Source organism: Trachinotus anak, unplaced genomic scaffold, assembly GCF_046630095.1.
Source record: "Trachinotus anak isolate AG129_WGS33_773 ecotype Australia unplaced genomic scaffold, CSIRO_AGI_Tana_v1 ptg000001l, whole genome shotgun sequence".
Classification (NCBI taxonomy): Eukaryota; Metazoa; Chordata; class Actinopteri; order Carangiformes; family Carangidae; genus Trachinotus; species Trachinotus anak.
Genome location: NW_027273852.1, coordinates 8,009,531 through 8,029,841, shown reverse-complemented (window position 1 = coordinate 8,029,841; position 20,311 = coordinate 8,009,531). Strand labels below are relative to the sequence as shown.

At 40.2% G+C, this 20,311-nt stretch overlaps 1 protein-coding gene across 5 annotated transcripts in view; it reads left to right on the top strand.

The window, feature by feature from the left end:
* Window positions 1-20,311, top strand: part of LOC139614965 (bromodomain adjacent to zinc finger domain protein 2B-like) — a 50,197-nt gene that overhangs the window by 26,709 nt on the left and 3,177 nt on the right. For 3 of the 5 annotated variants that reach the window (XM_071472788.1, XM_071472709.1, XM_071473003.1), the window contains exons 3-34: window positions 831-992; window positions 2,814-2,999; window positions 3,635-3,763; window positions 4,081-4,274; window positions 4,430-4,639; window positions 5,063-5,722; window positions 6,498-6,559; window positions 6,662-7,122; window positions 7,307-7,588; window positions 8,594-8,654; window positions 9,673-9,781; window positions 9,977-10,078; window positions 10,494-10,704; window positions 11,186-11,278; window positions 11,351-11,412; window positions 11,713-11,778; window positions 12,679-12,744; window positions 13,191-13,235; window positions 13,460-13,492; window positions 14,466-14,531; window positions 14,676-14,816; window positions 15,440-15,694; window positions 16,125-16,348; window positions 16,853-16,927; window positions 17,101-17,335; window positions 17,446-17,508; window positions 17,606-17,750; window positions 17,863-18,569; window positions 18,702-18,990; window positions 19,164-19,319; window positions 19,484-19,638; window positions 19,839-20,041. In XM_071472788.1, the coding sequence (XP_071328889.1) occupies window positions 831-992; window positions 2,814-2,999; window positions 3,635-3,763; window positions 4,081-4,274; window positions 4,430-4,639; window positions 5,063-5,722; window positions 6,498-6,559; window positions 6,662-7,122; window positions 7,307-7,588; window positions 8,594-8,654; window positions 9,673-9,781; window positions 9,977-10,078; window positions 10,494-10,704; window positions 11,186-11,278; window positions 11,351-11,412; window positions 11,713-11,778; window positions 12,679-12,744; window positions 13,191-13,235; window positions 13,460-13,492; window positions 14,466-14,531; window positions 14,676-14,816; window positions 15,440-15,694; window positions 16,125-16,348; window positions 16,853-16,927; window positions 17,101-17,335; window positions 17,446-17,508; window positions 17,606-17,750; window positions 17,863-18,569; window positions 18,702-18,990; window positions 19,164-19,319; window positions 19,484-19,638; window positions 19,839-20,041 (5,908 nt within the window). The remainder of the gene's footprint in view (window positions 1-830; window positions 993-2,813; window positions 3,000-3,634; window positions 3,764-4,080; window positions 4,275-4,429; window positions 4,640-5,062; window positions 5,723-6,497; window positions 6,560-6,661; window positions 7,123-7,306; window positions 7,589-8,593; window positions 8,655-9,672; window positions 9,782-9,976; window positions 10,079-10,493; window positions 10,705-11,185; window positions 11,279-11,350; window positions 11,413-11,712; window positions 11,779-12,678; window positions 12,745-13,190; window positions 13,236-13,459; window positions 13,493-14,465; window positions 14,532-14,675; window positions 14,817-15,439; window positions 15,695-16,124; window positions 16,349-16,852; window positions 16,928-17,100; window positions 17,336-17,445; window positions 17,509-17,605; window positions 17,751-17,862; window positions 18,570-18,701; window positions 18,991-19,163; window positions 19,320-19,483; window positions 19,639-19,838; window positions 20,042-20,311) is intronic. The other 2 variants (XM_071472872.1, XM_071472943.1) reach the window with 2 other exon arrangements.

Genomic DNA, 20,311 nt, shown 5'->3' with positions numbered 1-20,311 from the left:
CAGGCTGCATGTTTGTAGTTGTCTTTCTATTTTTCTGATATTAGTGTGTATCAAAATGATTTAACTTTGAGCAAAGTCACATGAACAAAATGAACAAATTTATGTGCAGTGAAGTGATCCACTGTTGTGCTTTACATTAGACTGAACTCTTCAATTTTGTCAAATAAAAACTTCAATAACTCATTGGGCTATTTTTTAATTTTTTTTTATTATAAGGTACTTAGAATTGGACAACATTTTTGTAAAATAATTACACAGTATTATTGATTTATTTTCAACAATTAATCAGTCATTTTGTCTATGCAATATCAGAAAATCACGTTTTCCCATAGGCCAAGGTGATGTTCGAATTTCTTGTTTTTTCCAAACAATAGTCCAAACCCAAAGATGTTAAATTTACAATGATATGAAACAAAAAAAGCAGTAAACCCTGACGTTTAAAAAGCTTAAACCTGCAAATGTTTTGCATTTGTGCTTGATGAATTACTTAACATCTGATTTATTGTCAACATGTTAGTAGTTAATGAATTTTTGGTTGATTGACTAGTTGGCTAATCATTTCAGCAACCATATCATTGCAGTACAATACCTCTCTAAGTCAATAAACAATACATTGCTTTCACAAAGGCAATCTCAGAGAGTCTGAGTGATACACATGTAGAAGACAGTTTTTTTTTTTGTTTTTTTTTCAAAGCAGAAAGTATTGTTGTGAGGGTAATTCAGATTTGTCTCTCTGAAACTAAGTCTCAGAGGGGTGTGTGGTGTGAGTGTTTTTTTTTCTCCCCTTCTTTTCTTCTCTTACATCTTGTTGACTGGATTGTGTTTGACAGATATGGAGTCTGGAGAGCGGATGGCCTCCCCATCTTCAGCCCCATCCTCCCTTCACATGGCGTCCTCTTCAGCCGGCTCCTCCCCTGCTCCACCCCAGACACCCCCCACCAAATGCTGCACAGCCCCTAACCCTGCAGCCAGTTCCCCTCTCACCACCTCTGGTATGTGCACACACACAAATAAAACTTACTTACTTAACTTAGATGTGCAAAAAGTCAAGGCACAAGATCAAATGTGCCTCAAACATAATTGTTTTGATGTGTTATTTGGTTTCTAGTCAGTATATTTGATTATTCTACTCACATTTTGGACAAGGTTGAGAATTTATTTTACTTATGTTAAGGTTTTAGTGTGTAGTGCTGCAAACAACATAAATAGTTGCCATCAAAACAGCCTTAAATTTATAAGCTGTTAATAAATGTAAATTAATGCACTACCCTGACTGACTTTACAGTCACAATGCACTTTATAACTACACATCTACACAAGCCTTTGAAAGGAAAAGAAAATTAAGGAGAAGCAAATCTATTCAGGGGGGCTATCCAACTAAATTCTGTGGAAAACACCGAATTAAACTGTGCAACAATAAGGAGCTTAAGACACCTTCCTCCACTCTTAACATGTTACAGACAATTTTGATAGGAATGGAAAGGCTGTTGAATTAATGAGTGCCAACAATTAAAAAGCTGTGTACGCCCTTGTGGATGTCTTTTGACAACCTTTAGCTCCAGTTTATCCTGTGTGATTTGACATGTCTGTCAGCCTCACACTGTGCATGCAGCCGCCAACATCCTCTTGTTTTCTCTGAATACTAATTGTGGTCAAAGCCATTATGCATTGAGCAGCAGTGATGCATAAGCTGTCAGATTACCCCTGACCACAAAATAATGTGCAAATTTACATACTGTGGTTCGTTTTTTTTTTTTTTTTCGTGATAAGATGCTTCAAAAAGTAGTATTTTTTGTCATGCTATGACAATGAGGAACACATTAGAGACATTCTCATGAATTATTCATTTACGGGACCCCACACCAAACGTGCACAGAAATTTCCGAGATAATTTATTTTGGACTGAACACTAAATACTGAAAGTACTGTGGCACCACTGTAGTTGCATCGCTGTTATGAGTATCAAGTAAATTGAGTTCTTTCAAGAGATTTCTTATCTCCTGTGGGAAGTAGAAGAAAGATATCACACACACTCTGATGCTAACGCCCCTTTGAATAGAAATATATTCAAGCTTTCATACTTTTAAAAGCTTTGTAATTGCTTTCACTGAGTGAGTTTATCTAAGAAACATTTGCAGCACATCCTATTGCATTTAACACAGTGTCTGATTTCTATATTGGTCTATGAGAAGAGTCATGACCTGCTTATTTTAAAGAAGTTGGTGAAAGATTTCACAGTTCCAGCACAGCAGGAATGCATTATATAAAGCTGAGGCTGAAACCTTGGCAGAATCTGAAATAATAAAACCAGTGTGGTTTTAAAGGTTCCAGCTCCACTTTCACATCAATTAAATTGTGGTATTACGGATTTGTGTAAATACACAAAAATTTGAAGCAAATTTTACAAATGCACATTTTTAATTTAATTCATTGTTACTGATGTTGGTCAGAATTAAGGTTGGGGATTAAGGTTTTATACAGTTTGGTACAATTATAAACAAATGCACAGAGAGCTTAATGGTCAGAAGGTGTTATTATTCTATACATCAAGCAGTTGTGCTTTTTTTAAAAATATGATTGGTTGTGCCACCCCCTGAATCCTAATTATTCCAAGAGATGGTTTTCACACTCCCTGGACTACTGTATCTGTTATTTGCTGAGGCAGTTTTGAACAAATGAAGCAGACAACTGTGTCTTCATTGTACATTGTATTGTACCTAAATATCTTAATAAAGGTATCTAGATAGACAGATAGGCTGTCTAGATAGCACGAATGATGGATTGATTACTAGATAAAATTCTTTGTTCTCCAGGCCATTTGCTACAAATGCCAGGGGATGAACGTTTAAATACATCTGGCAGCTCCAACGGTTTTCCCTTACTCAGCCATCCAGCTTTTGGGATCTACACATCAACTTCAGGCCGGTCTGAGTTTGGGGGCCTTGGTAGTCTGGGTTTGTCTGCCTTGGCTGCTCACCCCCAGTTTGGTACATATCCAGGTAAGGAAGCTCAAGTTGCAGTGTTTTTAATTTGACTAATGGAGGTGATTAAAAAAGGTCTGCTGAATGTTAAAGTTAACCATTTTCTAAAGTCAGCCATAGAAAGTCTTGTGGCATCTTCCTGGATTATATCTTCAGTGAAATACTCGCAAATGCTAAGGACAATAGTAAATTGTTCTATTGCATTACATTTGTCTTAATGTGTATTACAATCTACTGATGACCAAACAGGTAAATGCAACGATATGTTTTACTTTATGTTGTCATCCATAATTTTGATGGAGAGATTAAATATGAAACTTCAAAGCAAAAAGACAAGAGCACCTAATTTTATCCTTCATTTTAAATTTTCTCTCCAAAATGTTTTGAACATTATATTTTGGTGGTAGTTCATTGTGGGTATTTTGAATGACAAAATGACATAAACTGTATTGTTGCTGGGAAATGTTCAGCAGTTGCGGTGAAAGTCTGCAGAATTCCAATTCAAATGCAAAACTATACTTTGAACTGAATTCTTAGTGTTATTATTCAGGTAGATAAACTTCTTGTTGAGAGGTTGAATTCTCTTTGTATCTGTACATAGATGGAGTGGCTATTTCTGCCTAACTGTACAGTATCTTGCTCCCCCACTCCAGACTGGTGGCGACCATCTGAAGCACATACCAGAGGGGCAACATTCTTCCCTCCTCTTCTGGGTCTGCATCCTGTATTTGCATCAACCTTCAAGAGTCGTGATCCCGCTTACTTACAGTCCCGTACCTCAGGTCAGCTCCTGCAAAAGGTCATATGTTGTAGTTTACAGCAAAGCAAAGAGGTTCTACAAAGATCACCTCAATAAATGCTTTTTGTGCCTTGAGAGGCAAGAACAAAGACATGTCAATGAAAGATAAACTAGCAAACTGCAGTTAGGTCCCTACTGTATATGTGCATGATTAAACCATTGCAAAACTGCTCTTCACATTATGAGACTGATCTTGTAAGGTTGTTATTCTCTGTTACTGTTTTTTGTTGTCCTCCTAATGTGTTTGATTCATATTGCATGTTCTCATGAGTGCCCATCTGAAGAAATGTACAATGCCAGTTTCTGTAGGCGTGAATGGAACAGTGAATGGTAGGAGTGCTTCCTCTCCTACTGGGAACTCTGCTGTGAACACCAGTTCATTTCCAGCAGCGGGAAACAAGGAGAAAACTAAAGCCAACAGGAGTCGGAGTCAAAAGAGCAGTCAGGACCTGGTCCAACTACACCAAAAGACTGTTCAGAAAACAAAAGAAAAGGTTAAAGTTTGGTCAAGCACTTAAGTGACTTTTCTTATTTGCAATATATGCATGAAAGCCAACTTCACTGATCTGTTAAATCTTATTGAGAAATGTGGACTGTTATTATTATTGTTATTATTATTATTATTATTATTATTATCATTATTATTTAGAAACCCAGCAAAAGACCAGAGGAGACCTCGAGCATGAGCGGCAGCCAGTCAGGATCCTTGTCAGATAGCTCCAGTGATGGTGAGGAGAGCAGCAGTGATCCTGATGACATGGTGGAGGAGGAAGAGGAGGACAATGATGAAGATGAGGATGATCACAGCAATGACAGTGAAGACTCTGATTCAGAGAGTCGAGTTAGATGGAAAGGCAAGGTAAGACAAGGCTATGTTGAAGCGCTGCTGTTTGTGTTTAAATACTCAGCAAAAAATTCGGATGAGCTCTGACAATCAATTGACAATTTTTTTGTGTAATGTTTTAAAAATGTAGACATAGAAAAATGTAGACTAAAGATTTTTTAATTATTTTACTTTTGTTTCTTTTTAGAATAATGCATAAAGCCATAAGTTATTTTGTAAAGTTTAGTATTTTAACAGATTTATAAAAAAGTACCAGTGCCCCTGTGTAAAACTGCTCTCTGTTAAGTAAATGTTAGTTGGATTGTCAAAAGTAGCTTTAGTGGTGGGTGGCAAACTGGACGAATGTGCTAGCTGACAGAGCTGCCACTGTGAGGCTCTCTCAGCAGGAGCTGACATGACATGCTGTCTTCTCCCTGTTTTCCTCATCCTCCTACTCAGCGGCTGACACAGAACACTTCTGAGAGTAAAAAGAATAGACCTTGCCCTGCTGAAGGAAATACAACTCAAGACAGTCATCGTGATAGTATTCCTTTGACTTCCTCGTACCACCTCCAGTCCTCTTCTCATCCTGCTGGCCGGCCTCAGCCCACAGCACTGTTTCTCCAGAGCTCCAGAACTGCAGAGGAGGAAGGCCAGAAGCACATCAGTGTCATCCAGGCCACAGGGCTGGCAGCCAGCAGCAGTCCCTTAGCACAGTCCCACAGGGAGGCCTCTCCTCTGCCCTCCAACCCCATATCCTTCTCCAACTCACCCAAACACTTACCTCCTACCACTTCACCAAAGCACCTTTCTCATTTGTCCTCACCAAAGCACAGTTCTCTCTCTTCTTCTCCCAAGCCTCTTGCTCTCTGTTCCCCTAAGAAACTCCTTTCTCTGGCTTCCTCACCTAAACGCTCATGTCTTTCTTCACCCAAACCTCTCTGCCTCTCTTCTCTACCCAAACCATCAACACTATTAACCTCACAAAAGCCTTCACATAAACAAAACATTTTGATGCCCTCCCCCAAACATACACAGCCTGTTGATAGCCTAAAGGAGAGCAGTGGAAACCTCCCAGATGAAATGTCATTACACTTCAGCAGTTTTAGACTGAAACAGGTGAGTTTTTTTAATTGAAATTGCTGCATTGTAGCTGATTTCCTTTTTTTTCTAAATTCTACCCTAGGCACAAAAAAATACATTTCTGTGATGAAGCTTTAAAGTGTTTCTCTCTTTTGCAATAGAAGGAGCTTGTTTTCATTTATTGTCCATCATTTTCTCTGTCATTAAATAAATAAAAATCAGTGGGTTCCTTCACAACAGAAGATGAATGCATACACTATTATCAGGGCTTTTATTATACTACAAAAGAGTCTGACCACCACATGACTAGAAGTCTAGAAGTGACAAAAAGTGACTAAAATGACGTTTAGCTCTATTGGGAATACATCTCAAAACTGACAAGCAATTAGCTCTGTTATGCTTTAGGATGTTTGTTATCAAGAGAGAGAAATCTGCCTCTTTTACAGGACTCAGTTATTGTCACTATTCTGAGAAGGAGGGAAAATGTGGCAATCTGTAACAAGAGGGTTTAAATTCATATGATGGTGGTACATTAAATACCGGCTTTTGGTTGCCAGAGTATGACAATAGCAACAAATACAGGATGACAGCTAAAGTCGTATGATGGCACTAAGCCAAACAGTTTGAAAATATTTTTCCACAGCAGCCTTTTTTTCTTCATTGTTGTTGACAGGTTTGAGCTTGCTCTTCATTGTCCCTGTCTCTTATTACACCTTAAATTCCTTCATTCACAGCCCACAGTAATGTAATGTGAGTGACAGTTGGTGTAATTACTTCCTTTTTTTCTTTGTTTCCCTTCATTTTTATTTAGCCCCTCCATTCCAAGGACTCTTTCAAGCAGACTTTCTCTCTGCAACCTTCGAGCCAGAACTGGTATAAAAGCTACAAAAATTCAGCATCCTCTTCACCATTGCTGATACCAACTAAATATCCATCAGATATGTTTAGTAGTCATTTGCTGTCTCTCCCACACAGCAATGACACCAATCTGTTCCTGAGCCATCACCCTAATGGAGCGATCCACAACGAAGTTCAGGATGCCCCTCTGGCTCTCATCACCAAGCCCCGCAGCCAGAGCAGCACTCCCAACAGCAAGCCACTTCTGGCAGCTACCAGCCCTTCATACCCAATGCCCATCAACTTGAGCACCGGCACCAAGGAACCATCGGGAACCAGCTCTGTTTCCTCAGTTAAATCTTCTGCCTCATCGGGACTTGCTCACGGATCAAGGAAGACCAAGACTCCCAGATTTCTGCATGCAGGAAAGAGCCTTCCTAAAACCAACTCACCCTGTCCACCTGTAGACTCGGTCAGAGGCAGTGAGTCTGATATCCACAGCAGCAAGGACTCAGACTCAGACTCTTTAGGAGACGACTTTGATGATGATGAAGACGATGAAGATATCGAGGATGAAGATTCTTTTAGCAGTCTGTCAGGTTAGATGAAACAGTCCTCTCTTTGACAAAGAAAAGCCATTTGTGCATATAGAAGCTGTTACATGAGGTTTCTTTGAGATATTAGCATAGCTCTGTGTGGTTTGGTTGTGAGAAGAATGCTAATTAGGATTTTATTTCTGCTCTTCCTCTCTTTTTCCCTCCATTATGCTGGAATTCCCTGCAGAGTCAGAGAGCAATCTGGAGAGCGACTCTGATGGCTCTGAAGATGACTTGAAGGAGCACGGTGACACAGAAGCAGATAGTGATGCAGAAAGGACTCCAGCAAAGCTGTCTACTCACAAGTCCTCCCCGAACCTCTCAGCCAACTGCTCCCTGCTTAACCTGCAGATCATCAAGCCTCCTAGTTTACCTAGTAGTCTACTCACCCCCACTACATTGACCAGCTCAGGGGCATTGAGTAGCTACAGCACCCCATCCCCATCCCTCACATTTGGCACACTGCCAGGTAACAAATCCTTGTTTTCTAAAAGACCAAATACATCTTTAAACAACAGCTTGAATTTAAAATTCCCACAGATACTTAAATGTGTGGTTCGGGCTTGAGGAAAGTGTTATTTTTCTAGTTAAAAAAGCATAATCATGCCCAGAGTCAGGATAGTGTTTCTTTCTCCGACTCTTGCCCTCCCTCCCTCTTGGTTATTCAGACTAAAATCTATCTGTCGAAAAGGATGCTTATTGTTCCAGTATGATAACAAGAATATACAGTATGTGTCTCAACAGTTCCAGGTTAAAATGAGCTCCCTGGAGGAAATTTGTTGCGTCATTGTTTTGATTCTCTCCAGCAGCTTTTGCTTTAATAACCCAGGCAGATGTTTTATAAATCTGATACTGGATGAGTCACTGAGCATATTACCTTACTAACAGAGCTGAATTCTGACTTTCCATAATGATAAACGATTCATTTCTTGTTCCAGTTAGTCTTGTTATTGAGTAATAGAAATTATATGGAGCGAATTACTGATGAATTTAAAGACACATTTTTTAAACTTGTATAAAATTAGGGCTCTAACAGTGTATTTCACACTACCACTACTAGGACCCCTCAGCTTGTGAGCATACAATAAATTATGGCAATGATTAGGCTTGTCACTGTACAAGCTCTGTCCTGTCTTTTGCACCTCTCTTATGTGTCAAAAGGTGAGAACATCGTTTGTCTAATATTTTATATTAATATCAGTGTATGACTGACTGGAGCTAACCTACCATGCAGTACTGAACACAGGTCCCACTGCTCTGGATCATGTGGTCATTCAGTTGGAAGCTATGTGATATAAAGTTTGCAGTTTCATACATAAACAACTATCTAACAGAGTCTCCTTTTCTGGGAGGTTCTATATTTTCAGGAATGTGGCACCTTCCCTTATGTTGTCTGGTGTATACCCCCTGTAAACATACCAAGTTTTAGCATTTGTTCAGTTTAAAGGCACTGAGTCATTTCTCCTGTTTTTAGGATCAGGGAGGAGGAGAAGAGTGACAGATGAGAGAGTTCTACGATTGCCTCTTGAGTTTGGGTGAGCTATTGTACATGCACTTCATATTAAAGGAAACACACATTGATTGGATGGTCTGACCATGTCCCATTTGTCCTTGCTGTCATACTTGCTGTGTTGTTTGTGTTTATGCAATTGGTGTTATAGTTAAATGTCAGCTCACTGAGGGCGGACGAGTGACCTTTTTAAAAGGTCATCTATGGACAACTTTTCTTTGTGGAGATGCCTCTCTATCTCTGGATTTGCTACATGCAAGAGACAATTAATTGAATTTTAGTAAACTTGCAGTGTTGACACATTTAATAAAAAATGAATAAGAAATACTCTGTTTTCTCAGCAAATGCTATCATTATGTGCTTGAACATTTTTCCCCAGTGTAAATCCTAGGTACCAGTAAACCAGGAACCACTGCAGTGGTTCCTGGTTTGAGCACAGTGGGATCTTCATCAATGGCTGAGTATGGGCAGACCACAAAAAACATCCTTGCCTTCCTGTAAGGGGCCTTAAAAACCTAGTCTTAAGCAGTAAGTCAGAGTGGGCAGGAAATGAAATGAGGCCCAACATTTCGACACAAGGGGTTAATTGCATCCAGCCTCAACACAGACATGCAACATTAGCAGCTCTCTGCCCACAAATTCTGCAGCTTTGGATCAGAGCGGCCTTTCATCTTCTCAGGATGTTTTTCATCAGCAGGTTCACAGGAAGCAGAGGCCACAAGACTCTATTTCACCCCCTTCTCTGTCTGGCATAACAGCCTCTACATGTCTGTTCTGTAAGCTATGGCTGCTCTCCAGTGGAGCTCATGAGGACTGAGGGGTTGCCCCGCTTGGCCCGTGGCCATTTAGAAGTCTGATTACTGCAAGGGTCACAGACTACAGAGTACACAGCTGTACAGACATCCATTACATAATTTGTCTACAGGAAGGAACTTCTCTAATAGATCTATATAATTTATGACTGGATACAGCTGTAACAACAGTATTATGGTATTATTTTCATATTAACGAAGCGATACTCTGTTTGCAATTTCATTTTTCAGGTGGCAGAGAGAGACCCGGATCAGGACTGTGGCAGGTCGCCTGCAAGGGGAGGTGGCTTACTTTGCCCCATGTGGGAAGAAGCTGCGTCAATATCCAGACGTAATGAAGGTGAATCAATGATTTATCACTTTGTTTTATGGGAAGTACCTGTAGATTTAAAGCCTTAAATGATGGCACATACTAACAGCATTATGGTAGCTTTATATAATTTCCCACAGGTGGAAATTACAACACTTGTACAGTAATAAAACTTGAAGTTCCTCCCCATGCTTTAATTGGTATGTATTGTTCTTTTGTCTGCAGTACTTACTCCGCAATGGAATAACTGAAATCTCACGGGATAACTTCAGCTTTAGTACAAAAATTAAAGTCGGTGACTTCTATGAGGCCAGAGAAGGACCAGAGGTAAATGTTGCTCCTCTGTTAGGTGTTTTTTGTGTCTAATAAGTATGACCTCTGAAACACAACTGTTGTTACATGACATTTCATCATATCTAGAATTCATGTTTAGTTTATTCACTGAAGAATGATGAAGCTGATTTTGTAAAAATATGTAATTTAATAATCATAGATGGGAAAAATAAACAATTCAATCAACCATTGTTGTAATGTGATTTACACCCACCTTAAAGTTACAATGTGTAAACTGTATCTTTGTTTGTTTTGAAAACCACCCACATTGTAGAAGTTATGCAAGTGTTTAGCACTAAAAAGTTGTGCCAGTCAACCTGATGATCCAGTAATGAAAGAAATCAGTCAGTCTAGCTGTTTTTTCTTTTGTTTGTTTTAATCCTCCTTCCCTCTGTTTCATGTTAACCAGGGTTTACAGTGGTTCTTGCTGGCTGAGGAGGAGATCTCTCCATTTATCATTGCAATGGATGGGAGGCGCAGCCGCCGCTTGAAGTCTGAGCACCAGCCGACAGGTGATGGTGCTGGGGCCCGGCAAGTGAATGCTCATCACCTAAATGTTGGTGAAAATAACTTCCAAGATGTCAGTAATGCAAAGCTGCTACGCAAACTGGAAGCTCAAGGTCAGTAGTACGTTGTATATGACATTGGGTTGTTTCATGGACTTTTTCGTGAGGCCACTAGGACATATGTGGTATCACTTCAAGATATTTCCATCTCCACTACAATAGTTTAATAACAAAACCATCTTGAACTTTCTAAACTATCAGTGGTGAATTTTTTGGTGTCAGGACCTCAGTCCAAGCTGGGAGGGCTTCACGTATAGTAAAAAAACATTTTTAGAAGAGACAGCAATTTCTCAATAGTCAGTAACATCATGCAGCAATTAGACATGTTGCATATTGAGCAAGGCCTTTTGCCCTTACTGTTAAGACCAGTCAAGACCATTTTGCACTCTTCTTTTTGAATTGTTGCAAAGACTCCTGGCATTTTCTCTGGAGGTTATTTAAAAGGATTTAAAGGGTAACTTTGGGTCAGTTTTTCATTCAAGTTTTTAATTCAGTAGGGTCTGTGATTTCATATTTGTCATGTGTCTTGTTGCAGAAATAGCTCGGCAGGCAGCTCAGATCAAATTGATGAGAAAACTAGAAAAGCAGGCCATGGCGCAAGCAGCCAAGGAGGCAAAGAAGCAGCAAGGTAAACAGTCAGACTGTTCTCTAACACTAGCTCATATATTGTGTGCAAGCCTAATTTGTTTGTGTTTTCCAGCGTTAATGGCTGCTGAGGAGAGGCGGAAAAAGAGAGAGCAGATGAAGATTCTTAAACAGCAAGTAAGGAGTTTACTTTGTGTGCATTGTTTAATTTTCCTTGCAGAGCTTCATAACTATCTGCAGCTGCTCTGTTCTGTTGTATATTCAGAGTTTGTTCACTCCAAGGTGAAAAGATTTAAAGCACAGTTGAATTGCTTTGAAATTCTACAAGGAAGTTGCTCTCCTTCAGAACGCTGCACCTTCCTCATCTGCATAGACCCACTGTACTTCTTCACCCCACACCCCACTACCCTCCACCTCGCTATAACATGCATGACTTAACAGTTAATTCATTTGATCTTGCCCTCATCCTTTTACCAGGAGAAGATCAAGCGCATTCAGCAAATTCGTATGGAGAAAGAACTCCGTGCACAGCAAATTCTCGAGGTTCGTCCTGAAAGTTATTGCAGAAACATTTTAAAACACTTCCTTTCTGCTGTTGATAGGATTTTTAAAAAAGCCAACCAAAGGCTTATTCCTAAATTATTTCGTCCCACTTTTGGTCACATCCACTGAGTACATGTGACTAATGCTTAATTGGTTTTTTGCAAAAGTGCCATTGAATATGAAAATCTCCTCAGACCGTGATGGAGCTTAATACAAAATACAGTATTTCATTAAGTAAAAGGTGGCCCAGAGTTTACCATAGCTAGGTGAAATACCTATTTTGCATTCCCTCACTAATAGGAGCTGTGAGTATTTTAGCTTTTATGAATCAAATTTCAGTTGACACGCTTGGCAAGCAGCTCTTAACAGGATTTCATTGGGGCTATAATTACTGATCGAAATTCTGTTTAATTTATTCTTACTGCCTGCTGGTGTTTGGTAATAACTACATTGCCACTGCCATTTTGTCTTTCAGTGTTAATGGGAGGGAGTAATCATCAAGATTTCAGTATGTTAGATTTGATATTATCACTGAGCTACTGGCTCCGTTTAGCTTTGTGTGGAATATTTTCTATTGGCAGCATTAAATGTCAAATTAAAAAATAGCAATCTAACAAACACATGCCAAGCTTATACATATTATTAAGTACAGCACTTAATTCATATTTCATGTACAACAAGATTTATATGTATTTTGAGATCATTTTCCCAGTTCTTCATTATTTTCATGTAATGGTTTTAATTAAGAAAACTCTTTTGTTTTTAATAAGCCAAAAAATGCTGCCTCAATTAAATGTTAATTCAGTCAAAGCCTTGCTGTAGTGTACATACTGTATGTGTTTTGAATGAGTGCATCAATCACTTTGTTTCATGACCTTACTACATTTTTTGCATATACAGGCTAAAAGAAAGAAAAAAGAAGCCGCCGCCAATGCCAGAATATTAGAGGCTGAGAAACGAAACAAGGTGAGTAAGATGAGATTTATGAGCTAACTGTATTTTCATCACTATTGCTTCTAGTCTCAAACTCCATAAGTCAGCCTGTTCTTTTGTTCAAGTGCCAACAAATGTCCCCTATGCCCCGATTCTCAATCTTTGCCCCTGCTTGTCTGCCCTGTGATGTTTTTGCACTGCTGTAGTGCTAGCCAGCACAGAAGAAGATTTTCCTTGCTTTGGTTTATCAGTGTGATTAAAAGAGGTAGGATCAGCATTCTAAATCTATCTCTAAAATTAGGGTATTTTTCATTTTCACATTAGCTAAACCAGTAAAGCCAAGACACCTGGAATATTTGGCAAGCTGTTGGTGAATAGTATGAGAAGGCCAGCCGTTTTTTTTTTTTTTCTTTTAAAATTACATAGATCAGTGTGAATATGTTTTTGTTTCTGACTGAATTAATCTTTCTTTCCTGAAGGAGAAGGAGATGCGAAGACTGCAAGCTGTCATACTGAAGCACCAGGTGGGTATTTTGTCCATGACCACATTACTTGAATAACGACCACATAACTTGAGCTTCTCGGAGATGGTCTCTAATCGTCATTTGCGCAATATGTCCTGTCAAATTATGCTTTGGGGTTCTTTGGTGTATTTTTATTTTACCTTCTGATAGGTTGGATTTTTCTTGCATTGATTTTTTTGTGTGACTTTTCTATTTCTTAATACTTTGCTAACTGTTTCTACCAGGAGTTGGAGAGGCATAGACTAGATATGGTATGGGTATGTTTGTTTCTGTATATTTAACAACATATTGTGAATGTGTTGTGATAAATGGTTTCCATCACAGCAATGCGTTAAGTGTAGCATTGGCTGCAGTCATACTCCATCCCTCTGCATGGCTTTTCCAGAACAGTGCACTGCATACGTCTGTGCTATTTGTCTTTCAGAGAAAACGCATCCATCATCTCCCTAGTATGATCAAAAATGTCTTGACTCCACAGAAATTATACAAGGATGAAAAGATTTCTGATAGGCTATCTATTCAATTGTTTCTGTTTTGGACTGAATATAGTTAGGTGCTTTTTTCTCTACAGTATGTGAGCCAGCTTTCCTTATGCATTTTACCATCTGGAAAAGTCAATCTACACTTCATATTCTTGCCAGTGATTTACACCAATGAGTTAGTGGAGGAAGTTAAAGACCAGAGCAAAACGTGTTAGTTATGAGTGTGGTACTGGTAGTCTTCTTCTATAGTTCAAATTTAAGAAGAGTTAAAATATCATTTAAATGTAATCTTCAGGATGTCTTCATAGTTTCATACGACGTTATTCATCAGTTGATGAAATGCGGTCTTCCTGTTGCTTGACTCTGTAACCCTTAATAACTTCTGCTTACAGTTGTGAAACTCTCAGCTTATACCAGCTTTCAGTGTGCTGCTTGCCAACATGCTCAGATTAATCATGACCGTTTGTAACTTTGTGCTTTCTGTATGTATCACTCCCCTCATTTGCTTTTTGTTAATCATTATGTTCCATTTGGTTTAACTGTTATGTCTGTCTTTACACCTAAACTACCGCACAATGTGCAACCTTTTGAAGTGGAGATGATTGTGACAAACAGTAACTGATGCTCCATCTTCTCCTATGCATGCCAAGTGGCTCATCTGCTGTGTTGCATCTGTGACTCCTTTTTCTCTTCATAAAGTAATTGAAACTGTAAATAGAATACAAACTACGTATCTGTGCTCTGCTAGGAGAGGGAAAGACGCAGGCAGCACATGATGCTCATGAAGGCTGTGGAGACCCGTAAGAAGGCAGAGGTGAGTAACTTCTGACTTGCTCACCTTTCCTTATTTCTGGTTATGTGTTTTAATGTTTTAAGTCTTTATGAAATAAAGTATCATAAAGTTGCAACAATACCAAGTGGCGTTGTGAATAACACTTTTTCCTTCTCTTGGCTGTAGGAGAAAGCACGTCTGAAGAAAGAGAAGAAGGATGAGAAACGGTTAAACAAGGAGAGGAAATTAGAGCTCAGAAGACTGGAACTGGAAAAAGCGAAGGAGCTGAAGAAGCCAAATGAAGACATGTGTTTAGCAGATCATAAGGTATTCACACATTGTGGAGCTGTTGGCAGATGAAAACGAGAGTCCATGTATATATCGCCACAGATAGTCTCCATCTGTGGAGTGCGTGTGTGGAAAGATTAGATATTTAACCAGGCCAGAGATTTTTTTGACACAGAAATCAATCAGTATAATCACTGTCGGAGATATAGGCAGGATGATTAGAATTGCTTTTGACAAATTTATGGTTTCATTGGTTCACTATCAGATATACCAAAATAGATGCTTAATATCACTGAAAGCATCTGTAATTGATTAAAAGGAAAACAGATGTAGGTCAAAATACTGCCACCAAGTGGCTACTGAAATAATAACACAAAATATTACTGATCAGATGCTTGTCATCAAGAAATTCAGAGCTTATATTCATGTCATTTCTTTAACTGAACTAATGACTCAAATTAGTCTGAAACAAGTAACACATTTAAATGAAATGAGACACTTCTGTCAGATAGTTCTCTGTAAGCTTCACAAAACATTTAAAACTATAATTATTTCTAATAACATTGTGAAAAGGGCTGGTTTGATTTTTGGAGTACATGCACTGGTTACAAATTATTTAAAGCTGATAAATGTTACATTGAGTTTTAACTATTTCTCTCCAGCGGCTTCCAGAGTTGTCACGTATCCCTGGTCTGGTCTTACCAGGAAGCACCTTCTCTGACTGCCTGATGGTGCTGCAGTTTCTGCGCAGCTTCGGAAAGGTCCTGGGATTAGACATGAGTTTAAACAGCCTCAACCTAAGTGACCTCCAAGAGGGGTTGCTCAACATTGGGGACAGTATGGGCAAGGTGCAGGACCTGCTGGTGAGCATGCTCTCTGCAGCTCTGTGTGATCCCGGTTTGCCTGCAGGTCACAAGGTGAGAGTCACTGTAAGTGTGGTATTTGTGTGGTTGTTCAGACACTACTATTGCACTTATATCACTTTTTTTTTTTTACATGATTTTACATAATCTTGCTCATAATAAGAGGCTGTCTCAGGCTATTGTATCTCGTGTCTAAACCAAGAATGGTATTCATAAAAGGATATTCCATAGCCAGACCATCAACTTAAACATCAACATAATCCATACATGCTAAATGTGTCCCAGATACATCCCAGGCGTAACTTTGGCACTAATCATCAAGAAGAGATCACTGCCCAAAAGGACAGTGCAAAGAGACTCACATTGTGACCCTATCTGCTTGAGGGTCAAGTAGACAAAAAATAATTATTCTTTAAGCTTTTTAGGAAAAAAACATTTGTTAAACACTGTGACTAAAATTCATCCTTTAAACATTTTCTTTTAGAGCAAAACCAGCTTGGGGGACTACTTGACTAACGTGAAGATCAACCGAGACAATGTGTCTGAGATCCTGCAGATCTACATGGAGGGCCACTGTGAGCAGACAGAGCTGGCTGCTCTGGCCCTCAGCCTCAGGACTAAGGCTTTTCAGGCCCACAGTCCGTCTCAAAAGGCCTCCGTGCTAGCATTCCTGGTTAATGAGCTCTGCTGCAGTAAAGCTGTGACCAGGTGAGAGCTCTGCCTCCTGACACGCATGTTGTATTTTAACCATTTGACAACATTTAACAACAAGCTCTCAGTTTTGTACAGCATGTAAATGGACTATTCACAACCAAACTTAACTACCACTAAAATTAAACCAGTTCTTTTTAAGGCTTTGATACATTTGTTACAAAAATCATTGTTTGCTTATGAAATTGTTTGAGTGCACTGTATAAACAAGTGTTTCTTATGTGCCTGTAGCCAACAAGTTCATCTCTTTGCCCAAGAGTAGAAAAATAAACTTGTTTTATTCATGGTAGCTTAAATTTTGATAAAATCACAGAAGTATCAGAGGGAATATGGCAAACCATGGTCTGATGGACAGTTTCACAAGGTTGCATCAAACTACATGTCATTAATTTTTCATTAGTACCAGAAACACATCTGGTGCACACTGCAGTGCGGTGCAAATATATCATGCAGTTATTATACATAAAGGTCACAAAATGTTTTTAATATGATACTTTGCAGTGAGATCGACAAAAACATAGATCAGATGACCAATCTGAGGAAGGATAAGTGGGTTGTTGAGGGAAAGCTTCGCAAGTGAGTATATGCTTCATCCAAGCTGTTGTGTACATACACTTGAAAATAGATTTGTTAGTGAATGAGATGGTGATACTGAAATAACCTGGAATTCTTAACTAGTCAAATCTACCAGGAATGTGGACTCTAGTAGCTAAGCTCCATTTCTCCTCTGTCCATTTTTTACTTCAAAGGCTGAGAAGCATCCATGCCAAGAGGACAGGGAAGAGAGACATCAGTGTGGGAGGAGAGGACAGCCACACCTGTGTTGTCCCCACTGCCAGAACCATATGCAAGAGGAAAGAAGGGGACAGTGAGGAAGAAGAGGATGAGGATGATGACAGTGAGGACCAAGGAGACGATGATGAGGAGGAGGAAGAAGATTCAGGGGGAAAGAAAGGGAAGAAAGCAGAGATATGTGAAGAGGAGGTCAGTAACAGCATGATGCTTTTTACTGGTGCCAGCGGCTAAATCAGTGTTTGTTGTAGTAAATGTCAGCTGCGCCACTGGCCTCACACTAATGAGATCCTTTCATCTAGGACGACAGTGTACACTCAGCCAGCGTGGAAGAGCTGGAGAAACAAATTGAGAAAACATATAAGGTAAATTTAACCCTATGAGACAATTTTTTCTGAGGAGGAACTAATCAACGGATTTAATACATCATAGTTCGACCTCTTGTACTTGCTGTCTCTTTAGCAACAGGGTCAGATCAGACAGAAGCTGTTTGACTCATCTCACTTGCTGCGCTCCATGATGATTGGACAGGACCGCTACAAGAGGCATTACTGGGTCCTTCCCCAGTGTGGTGGCATCTTTGTTGAAGGCATGGAAAGTGGTGAAGGTGAAAACCCAATCTGATAGCTCAGTTTTTATTCACTTTTTTCCTTTAACATGATATAAACTGGAACATTTTTAGTACACTTTGCCTAAGCTGACCTTTTAATGTTTCTTAGGCTATGAAGAGGTGGGGAAAGAGAAGGAAAGACAGGAGACGACTCAGGTGATCAGGATAAAGGAGGAGCAGCTGAAAGAGACAAATAAGCCTGTGGCATCGAACCCAGCACAGAACGCAGACGGTGATACAGCCACACCAGAGAGCCAGCAGGACAAAGACAGTCTCAATCTCTTCCTCCAGAAACCTGGTTCCCTATCTAAGCTCAGCAAACTCCTTGAAGTAGCTAAAATGGTTCGAGATTCAGACATCAATTCTCACAACAGTCAGAACAGCCATTCTGCTATAATCCCTACCACTGCATCTTATCCCTCACATCCCACCTCTCAGACGGGAATATCTCACAGCTCCCCACCTGCAACCCCTCAGCAAGGGCTCACAGATAAAACAGATACTCCAGTTCTGTCTCTACTCAGTGCCCCCCATCTCAAAAGCAGTCCCTGGATAACTTGCAGCTCTCAGTCTGTCGTTCATGACGACCAGCTCTCCAAGATGCTGAATGAGAAGAGCAGCCAGTGGTTTAGCCTCTTGCCTCGCTCTCCTTGTGACGAGTCCTCTGTCACCTCTGGCTCCAGTCCTCCAGCCTCCTCCTCTTCTCCACAGACCATAAGTACCAAATCTCCCTCCTCCCTCTCCCCTAATCCCCTAGCTTCAGCCAGCTACAACACTCCTGCTGGGATCAATAACATACAATTGCCTGCCCTTCAGGTTTGTGGAATACAAGCTTTATTGTTATTTATCATTTCCTTATGTTTACTTATTCAAACCAATGAGAAACTCTTAGCTTTGTTTGATGCAGTAGTGGTAATGGAATGAAATTGTGTGTGCTCTTCCACTCAGCAAGTAAAGTCTGGCATTCATCAAAGCAGTCTGACACTGTGTGACGCGTCCGGTGCAGCGACAAGTCCCAGCCTGCCCTTCCCTAGCACTTCTCTACCCCCTGTGTTGGGTCTGGCCTCCCAGCATGCAGAGGGTAATGGGAACAGGGTCCCCTTCCTGGTGAATAACAACACTGTCAACAAGAGTGAGACCCCAGAGGCTCTGAATGACAAGCCCCCTTGTGCCTCATTCCCTGCTGTGGAGGTGGCCAAGACCCAGGACTACCCTAGACCTCAGCCTATCCCCGAGGGTAAGAATGGCTCGCTGCCAGTTCGCACAAGTGAAATATGCCGTACTAAAGATATTCACTGCCCAGACAGTACTGGAATACATGCTGTGATGACTGTGATAACTTCCCTATATTACTAAAATTAAGCAATAATGTGACTGTAGTATTTAAATCTATGGTGTGTGTGTTGGCAGAGATGCTGTGTGGTTGGTGGCGAGTGTCAGACATGCAGGAACTGCACAGTCTGGTCAAGGCCCTCCATAGCCGAGGCATCAGGGAGAAGGTCTTGCAGAAACAGCTCCAGAAACATATGGAGTATATGACCCAGCTCTGTGCCAACAGCAAAGATGGTGTGTCCACATCTCCTCTACTTTCATTCAACAGACACAAAGTGATATAAATAAACAACATATTGTTATTTGATCTTTTAAGATGTGTCACTTGGTGACATTACATAAAAATGTATAAATATGACAGTGGTTTACTATAATGTTTGTATGTGTCTGTGGGGCAGCGATTAATGTGGCAAAGCTGGAGAAGCAGGAGGTGAGTGAGAAGACAGTGGAGAGTTGGTGTGTTGAGGAGCAGGCCATGGAGGTGGATATCAGCCTGCTGCAGCAGGTCGAGGATCTAGAGAGGAAAGTCATCTCCGCTGGCCTGCACATCAAGGTACAGGCAAGGAAGCAACCTACAGCTCATACAGACAAGAAACATCTGGTTTCCCCCAATTACTTTTAGATGCAATTTCATGAATATTTCTCTAGTATATGCTTTGATAGGCTCCAGTGTCCCTACATCATATGGATGTACATTACTGTGTCAGCAAACACTGTGTTGTAACGGCCATATTTCAATACTGTATCACTCAGGGTTGGATGCACCCTGAGCCTCAGTCAGAAAGGGAGGATCTGGTCTACCACGAGCACAAGTTCCTCTCTTTGCCAGCTCCAGAGAACAAGGTTCAGAGAGACACCAGCCCAGAACTTCCTGGCACTGTGGTGCGGCGACCCAACAATCCTCTTGATATAGCTGTCACTAGGCTGGCAGAGCTGGAAAGGAACATTGAACGAAGGTAGCTGAAAAGAAACCTGAATACAATCATTGGTAGAAACATTAAGATAGACCAGATATTGCCACAGTACCTGTGTCTGTATTAGAAATAGTTTGTAATTATGCATAATGCATCACACTGAAGAAGTTCTGATCTCAATGTGCAATACACAATATACACTTAATTTTGCACAAGGCATGGCTGCTTAAAACTACTCACTACGACTACTACTCATTGGTTGATATTAGTTGTTCTTGGCTGTTACCATTCAGTGTGATAAAGTTACTGTGT